Source organism: Cottoperca gobio, chromosome 8 (genome assembly GCF_900634415.1).
Source record: "Cottoperca gobio chromosome 8, fCotGob3.1, whole genome shotgun sequence".
Classification (NCBI taxonomy): domain Eukaryota; kingdom Metazoa; phylum Chordata; class Actinopteri; order Perciformes; family Bovichtidae; genus Cottoperca; species Cottoperca gobio.
The window spans coordinates 13,501,501-13,510,215 of NC_041362.1; the positions used below are offsets into that span (position 1 = coordinate 13,501,501).

At 41.0% G+C, this 8,715-nt stretch overlaps 1 protein-coding gene across 1 annotated transcript; it reads left to right on the forward strand.

Annotated features, from left to right (window-relative positions):
- The first annotated feature begins 1,194 nt into the window (after positions 1–1,194).
- On the forward strand, positions 1,195–8,615 carry LOC115012558 (uncharacterized). The gene is made up of 5 exons (XM_029438236.1): positions 1,195–1,486; positions 1,916–2,025; positions 4,256–4,342; positions 5,687–5,860; positions 7,606–8,615. The coding sequence occupies exons 1-5, from the start codon at positions 1,207–1,209 to the stop codon at positions 7,762–7,764; spliced, it is 810 nt and encodes a 269-aa protein (XP_029294096.1). The 5' UTR covers positions 1,195–1,206; the 3' UTR covers positions 7,765–8,615.
- Positions 8,616–8,715: the final 100 nt, after the last annotated feature.

The following is an 8,715-nucleotide window of genomic DNA, read 5'->3' on the forward strand; positions in this document are numbered from 1 at the left end:
TTCCTCTCCTTAATGAACCCAGCCTCGTCACCATTAATAGACCAATACATCTAGTATATTTTTCATGTCACGATTGTCCTGGCCAAAATATTTGCACTTCACAAGATTATCCCGATTGTCATCAAAATACGCTTAAAACTCTTTAAATGGCTCTAAAACATACTGGAATAATTATACCTTACATTTCGCTAAGAAACTAATATTTTTTATTACATAACAGATAGGACACACATCTTTTTGTTAGTGAGCATCTTTTTTAGTGAAAGACAAACAATTAAGCAAACTTAAAAAAGGTAATCATAATCAGAAGCTTCCCTGCTAAATAAAGATAGAGGCTACATGAAATTTAAAACAATAGCAACATTTCCTGTATTTTTAAAATCAGGCTTCATCCTTCACTTTTCTATCATAATAGCGAACTAGCTTTTTCAAGTTACTCATGTGAGGATATTAGGCTTTTTCATTATCTGTATCATCATTTTTAATGTCAGTGCCTCCTTGCATGGATTTGCCAGGTTCTTTACTGTTGCTTTAAGATTTGATATAGGCTACTTTGAAGATCAAGGTCATGGCCACTTCTGATCAAGATAAAATAATCTCATGTCGTGTCTATATATACTTTTAGGGCAGATCTTCAAAATTTGAGATTAAACAAAAAAAAAGACTATAATTGCAATAGTATAAATATTGTTAGGCCTATAATATATTGCAATACAAACAATTTATAGGGTGCCCCCAGGCAGTTTAAATTGAAAAATACGTTTTCCATAGTTCCCATCCATGAATACTAATGTTACATTTAGTCTCTTTGTCTGTATATAAATCATCTCAGAACGGGACCCCCACAGTCTCCAGGGTAACGGGACTCCAGCTCAGGCATCCGGTGTGTTAATCTACTGGTCTGGATGCCATTAAGTAAACTACACGGCGGAGGAAGCAGCAGTTACTTGATACATTTGTAATCTGTGTGTAAAACATGTTATATTGCTCTTTTAGGAAGCTTTAGTAATAAATCTGTTGGTCCTAGTAGCTGCTGCTGCCCCGCCAGTGCACAACATAAACCAAAGTGTCGTCCAGCGCGGAGCCAGAGCGACGTCACGCGGTGGGGAGAGGGCGTCATTGCGCCTTCACGAGCTTCACACACTCACACACACACACACACACACACACACACACACACACACACACACATACACACCCTGTGGCATGTTTACCGAGTGGAGAGTTTGCTCCGACTTGCAGAGAGCGCATGTGGACTGTGATGCTGTCCGGGACCGAGCAGACAATGAAGAGGAGCGACAGAGCTGGTCTCCGTTTCTTTCTCTGATAAGTAAGATGAGAGCCTTTGTGTTGAACCTGATGAGTTCAGGAGGATTTCTGAAGGGAACATTAACAGTTTACACAGAAGAGATGTCCACAACTGCAAGTCCAACCATCCCCTCCTCACAGCTGACATCGGATCAACTCACAGTGGTCGCTGCATCCTGTAAGTAAAACCTTTAAACTGCCAAAAGAAATGAAAGATTTAGCGAGAGAAACATCTGTCTGGATGATTTTCTGCTTCATGGGTATTTGCACTTAATCTAGCCATATTGCAGCTTTGTGATAAGGGTTGTTCTAGATAATTTCTTTGTATAGATAGAAGCTAATTTAATTGTGACATATTGCACTCAACGCTCTAAAACATAATTACTGTGACAGAATTAGAGTCTATTATTTTCCAGCTGTCATTGTTTTTGATGGACAGGTAGAGCAAAGGAGAGAAATAAGACCTTTAAGAGTTTAAATTGTAGAGGCAGACTGTCAATCAAAACTGTTCAAAGGTAATCAACATGCTAAACTTCACAGATTTAAAAAGGTCTGTCTGTTTAACAGTGATTAACAAACAGTTCCTTCTCTTCTGCTTTTCACACAGTTTCTTCTCTGGTGTTGTTTGTGGTTATTGTGGTGCTGTTGTCCATTATTTACCGCAAGGATCTTCAGTGCTGCAAACTCCGCTCCTATCAGGGGCCACATGGAGATATGGTAAGATTAAAAAAAACAAAAGGGACAAAGTGCCTTTTGTGCTGACTTTTCTCTTTTTAAAGTGACTCGTACATTCAGTTTTGATCCTGATCCAGCACAGATGATGAGATCACACTTAGAGAGAGAGAGAGAGAGAGAGAGAGAGAGAGGGGACACAGGCTCAAAGACACCATGTGCCCTCCCTCAGTGTTGCGCCATTAAGAAGTGTCAGATTCAATTTGCATGGCTGTGGGAAAAAGGACTTCAATAAACTTGATATGATCATTGTCAAGCGATGGATTTTCCTCAGTTGAATTAGCTGCCTTCCAGAGATATCTGCCACAGCAACTCTAATGGAAATGGACAGAATTAGCACTCATCACGCATATTGATGCTACTTCAGCACCATTGTAATGAAATCACAGCAAATCAGATTTTGTTGCTTACATCGGCATAGCAGGTGAAGCAAAACAACCTAATCTTTAAGGTTTTTAAGGGAGCGTGTGGCATTTTAAATCATTATTGATCACATAATCATCACTGATCTCACTATGAGCTGCCTGTAGGCGATGGTGCAGGATGAGGTGAGAAGAAAATGTAAACACAGAGGCAACTTTTCATTGGTTGCCCATTCTCTCTGCTTCCTCTTCGTGACTTGTTTCTCACCTCTGTGAGTCCCAGGGGTGAAGTTTGAGTGTTATCTTTGAATTACAGGGACACAACTCATACCTCCCCCTTCAACTGACAGGAAGCTCTGTTCGACTGTGGTTTTAATGGAGAAGTCCTGTTGTCCCTTTTTAAGGAACTAACAGAGCGTCTCCCTGGTACAAAGTGGCCTCTAGTTACAGCTTTGTCCATACACGATGTGGCTGATAAGACCAAGTTACAGTCAGGTCAGTAGCTACACTTCAATACACAGGACGGACTGGAAACACTGAGTGCAAAGTGTCCAAGTGTGAACTCATATTGTAGTTTCAGAGTTGATTTTCATTTATTATGGAATAGTTAATACATCATTAATTTGATATGTTCCTGAAACCGATAATTGACACATGTGACTGAAAAAAGGAAGAGACAGAAAGTGAAGGTTAGTCAAGACAAACACTCTTTCATTGTGTTCCTCTGGGACATTTCATGTCTTCGACTTCATCGTCACATACCTTTCCCCTGCTTCATTTTGCACCATGAATAGTGGGCAGACCCCACTGTGGGTGTTGGGGACACAAGAGGGACAATGGATCTCCTTTAGGTTTGCGGCGGTGAAAAAGGCACACTGCCGCTGGGGTCCTCCCCCGACTTCAACACTGATTTTACACGGTTGTGCTTTTTCACACTGGCTGAATCAATGGCAGGAAACAAAGGACAAGTCTCCTTTTTTTCCTTTCTTTTTTTAAAGACTTTTCTTTTTTGCTTCTTAAAATTACAAACCAGTGAGGGAAAGTGACCTATGACATCACCTTTTTGGACTCGTCTCTCTCTCTCTCTGAAATGATGTGAGGGTTATGGCAAAGGTCGTTTGAGTGCGTCACTCTAAGTGTGAGTGATGTCATTGTTTAACTGGCCTGCATGGGAAAATGATAAATCAGATATTTTAATACCACTTTTTGCATACCAAACTCCCACTTTTATTGCCTCCTTGTCGAAGGAAATCTCCACCAAAACCATGTCCTAACATCTCTTATCCTCACGCCGGGTTTAAATCCCAGTCAGGCAACAAATTGACTTTGTTGTAATGCCGGTGCAAATGACATACGAGGCCATAATGTGTATTGGAGTGTGCTCGTTAGGAGGTACCTGCTGCAGTTACAAGGGGAAGAGAGAGACAGAAAAGACCACATGGTGGGGTTTGTTGCCTAGGGACCCTGATGACACAGTAGGACATCACATTGTTCTCCACACAAAGGAGACTCATTTAGACTCAAGGCAATCACTTACTTTTCCCGGCCGTCTTTTTTCAGGAGTCTTTCACCTCATACGGTGAGATTCTGACAGGTCTCGTTTTAGAGTGGGTGGGACTGGGAGGAGGCACGGAAATTGGAGGGTGGTCATCTTATTGATTAGATAATTTATGGTATTGCTGAACCAGCCAGTGTCTACAGTGATTAAACAAGGCATGAACATTGTTCAATTGGGCTGAATGAGTGGATTTAACTAATGGCAGCAGGATCCATAAAAATATAAACTAATAATTGCTTGTAATGAATAACGAAGGCTCTGAGACACACTTGTTCCATTACTGCTTGTTTTACAGGACGCTCCTCCTCAGTACTACAGCAGCAGACAAACACTGGTGGGATCTCCTTGTCAAGAGCAGACTCAGAGCATGGATGACACTCAGGTGAGAAAGCCCAGTAGTGCATTAACATCATCTGCATCAGCCTTTCCTTCTGTGTACCCTGTGCAGGAGATAAAAATACGCTCTCAGCGTACAACATGTAATGTACAATATATCTCTGGGTAGATGGGGAGGAACCCACCTCTGAAGTTAATGTTTCAATGCCTGCAGCTTTAAAGGAACACTTCACCCACACAATGACCATTTGAATATGAATAACCAGTGTTACTTTGAATTCTTGAAGAGAACTTTGTTTTTCTCTCATGCCTCCAAAGCAAACCGAGTATTAAAAAATTGAGAAAAGTCTTGATGATTTGAAGTAAATGCTTGTTTAACAACAGCAAAACCATATCCAAACATCCTTTTTACAAAATCTCACACAACACGCACAGTATAAAGGCTGCTAAAGTCTTTTTTTTTCTTATGAAGGTTCTTAATTGAGTGAAATGACCCGGAAGTATTTAAGTGGCCGTCATCGTAAGAGCTGGTCAAATTCTCTTAATGCTAAGGAAAGGTGCTTCAGTGCTTCCTTTCTTATCTCCTTCAGTGTACGGGACACTGGAGCATCCTTTACAAAATGAAAGGAGATAATGTTTACAACATTTAAAGCGATTGCACCCTTTGTCCATCAATGACAACATACATTGAATACATTCTTATTAGGAGGTGTGATTCTGTTTTGGACAGGAATTCTTCAGCATTGACTTTGTATTAATTTTCTATGTTATAAATAAGGTTGTTTAAAAAAAACCCACGCAAAGCATCTGCCGTAAGAGCAGTCAGATTCTCTCAGCACCATTGTTGTTTTTTCTGTCCTTATAAATTCTCCTTCACATCTTTCATGACCTTTATTTTGACTATTCGACCACAGTCTCATTTATCCAGTCGTATTCTCACTACTTCAAAACTTTACTATTTAATACACTTCGGACTCGACACGGACAAGTAGCGTTCCTGCACAAGCGTGAGACTGTTTGTGTTGTTCTAGTGAAAATGTATGTGTTTGTGAAGTAGTGACGACACAAGTGGATACATGAGACTTATACTGCACGAGTTGTGTGACAGTTTGTAAACGGATGTTTTGAAATAGTCTTCCTGTTGTTAAACACAGCTCCCATTTACTTCAATTCATTAAGACTTACTTTTTTTGATTCTTCGTTCACCGTGGAGGCATACGAGAAGTTTTCTCCTAGAATTCAAGGTAACAGGGGGTGAGTAATTGATATACACATGGTCATTTTGGATGTGAAGTATTCCTTTAAAGTGGGTTTAATTGATCCACAAATCCTCGGCACATAAAAGCTTCTGTTTCCTGTCCCTCATAAGAGTCCCTCTGTTGTGTCTCAGGAGGCAGGTCAGCTGTTCTACGTCGGCTTGCCCTCGAGCTACAGCCTGCCAACTCTGGAGGCCCCCCTGCCGAGGCTCCCCTCCTACGAAAGCGTCCGAAAGAAGGACCGCCAGAGGCAGATCCACATGATGATCGCAGACCGCTTCGGCCTCAATGGACCCATTGTGACAGAGGTCGGCTAAATTAGGGATTAGGACTGTGTCACAGCACTTGATACAGTTGCAAATGCTTTGACAATGAAGTATTTCAGGTGGTGTTGTTGAGCCTGGGAACACAGAAGATATTGTACTCCTATTACAGTTTTGGCTAAAGCTCATATAAAGTCATCTTATTATTTAGGCCCCTCATGTGTAGTTTCACAGTGAATGGAGATAATAAGAAGCCGGCTCTTTCTATTATGACCACACTGTCAAACAATATTGTATTAAGAGCTTGTTCAAAGATTAGACTGCATTCAGAGAGCAGTAAACAGGATGCATTATCGGCTCATCTCGCGCTCGCTGCTGAATTGTGCTGGCGGCCGCGTTTCAAGGTTTTACCATGTTGATCTTTCGCTGAGCTTTTGACTCGCACAACGCTTGAGCAAACAAGGTAATGAGAAAAAGGCACATCAAACATAATTAAAGCCTGCATCCTGAGTGCAAACAGTGCCCGGGAATGCAGCTTTGTGCTTCTGTCTTCTACAGTTTTTTCTTCTTTGACCTCGACCTTTTTCCGAAATTACAATGTCCTTAGCATGGCTGCCCATCTCTTACAAACAGTCTGTCAACACATCATCTGTCAACTGGACCTGGATACACACACACACACACACACACACACACACACACACACACACACACACACACACACACACACACAAAGTAAGCACATTCACACAGGGTACTTTCCAGTCAACCCATCACCACTGAAAAGTCTCCCTCCCCCGCTAACTAGAGTTCAACTGATGGCCCCTTAATTTACCCCTGTCTGTCTGTCCTGCGGCCAGAGGCAGGATAGTAGTAAAACTTTTAGGCCTGGTGTGTGGGTGGTGCGTGTATCACACAGAGGGCAGGGCAGTAGGGTTGCTCCTAGTCGCCTGAGGGTCCCCAAGCAATTAAAAGATAAGAAGAGCCAGTATGAATCTGCCAGATGTAATCAGAAAGATAATGCATTGGAGAAAAATATGTTCCAGGCGGCCGACGTGGAGATTAATTGGTAGTGTAAATACAAACATGTACTACTTATTTTTAGGGACCTCAGGATGTCTTCCAAGAAAAACGTTCAATCTTTTTGTGTCTGTAAATCACAACAATAGCCTCCGATGGACCGGTGGCAAGGACAGTGTCTTCTAACAAGAGAGGAAAAATGCCATTAAAATTGGAAAAAACATTAAAGCTCTTGTTAGGATCCCAATATGTGAACTCTGCTCTTTTTACTACTTGGGGCAGTGCAACAGGCTGTATTGTGGACATTTGTGACCTTCATCTCAGAGAATATCTGAGTATTTCCTGTCGTAAATTTACGACTTTAATCTCGGAAACTACTGAGTGAAATATCGGCCTCTTTATCTAATTGCTCCACTATTTTCACCAGCGAGTTGCTTTCCTTGACTGTCTGCTGTTTGGTGCTGAGCAGGTAGTGAACAGTGAAAACAGCTACATGCTGTAAACAAGGGTTGATGATTGCGAGAGTTAATCAAAAACAGTTGCAGGCCATACAAACCAAAACAATGAGCTGAAAGATGCTAAAACACACTGATATTTAACTTCTTGCTGTGAAATGAGATCTTGAATCTCAGTGGGAAATACTCCAGGTTTAATATCAAATAATAATGATTATAGGCATCATATCAGTGGACTTTATGGCAGAACAGCTGTATTGGATTTTATTTTTTTACTTTTAAAACTATTTTCTTGTTTTTCTGCATTCCCTACAGCCTCCTCCAACATATGAAGAGAGTACCCGGCAGTCTGTGGAGCTGCCGTACAACATCCTCTCATCCAGTCTAGACGTCTCCTTTCCTCAGAGTATCTTCACCAACACAGACACACCTCATCCACTCAACTCTGATAGCAGCGCTGTTCTACCTGTGTGATTACTGCTTCTCAAGCTGCCTCATGAATGTGAAAGGACGTTTGATTTATATACAGATGAAGTTACCAAAAGAAGAAGAAGTTTGGATCACAACCGGATCCTTCACACGATCGGATTCAGATACTTCAAGACTGAGTTTATGTTGAGAGACAGCTGATGAAAGAGCAACTAAAGAGGAGCTTCGGGGAAAGGACGTTTGAATGTTCAAAACACATTACTGAGGTGGCTGGTACACCTTGAAGAAGAAAGTTGTGGACTACAACAAACCAAAAAAAGGAACCACTATTTACTTTGTTGATTATACTGTTAGTGAACACATGTTTACTCTTTCATTGTGCTGTTCCTGAGCCAGAGACCTCCTTTGGTTTGTAAGGGTATCAGAAACCTGTTTGTTTCTGCACCCAGCTGAGGCCGTATCATACTGCCATACACAATGTGATTCTGCATGTGAGAGGGAGAATTAAAAAAAAGAAAAGGTGCTAATGAGAGTGCCTTCCATGCAGTTATAATAAGACATATATCACAACAAATGTTGTTGTTTTTTTCACCATGCGGTAAGGCAGATGGGGCTCTTGATTTGTCACTTCCAGAAACATGGATTCATTGGTTTTAATCTCCAAACGGCTTCAACGAGCAGAGTGAAGCGGAGTGAATGTGAAAACAAACATACTTGTCCAGACCTGTTTTGTTTTTCTTTATCACACAAAGTTATTCTCTGCAACCTCAACCTGCCATGTACATGTGCCAAATGTTTGTCCCGCATATTGTCATGTACTGTATTTATTGAAGAAAAAAGAATGACTTCTCATTATTTCTGAAAACAAATGTAATAAATACTTTTATTTTTTTGTTGATGGACTATTCTAATTATACAGCAGTAGCACATTACGAATATTTAAATATATAAAGATCATTACAAACTGCTGCAGTACAACTCATAGCGAGGCTGGCC

Coding starts and splice junctions, on each gene's coding strand:
- LOC115012558 (XM_029438236.1), top strand. CDS start 1,207: ATGTTTACCGAGTGGAGAGTTTGCTCCGACTTGCAGAGAGCGCATGTG. Junction 1,487..1,915: donor CACAGTGGTCGCTGCATCCT/GTAAGTAAAACC, acceptor CTTTTCACACAG/TTTCTTCTCTGGTGTTGTTT. Junction 4,343..5,686: donor AGAGCATGGATGACACTCAG/GTGAGAAAGCCC, acceptor GTTGTGTCTCAG/GAGGCAGGTCAGCTGTTCTA.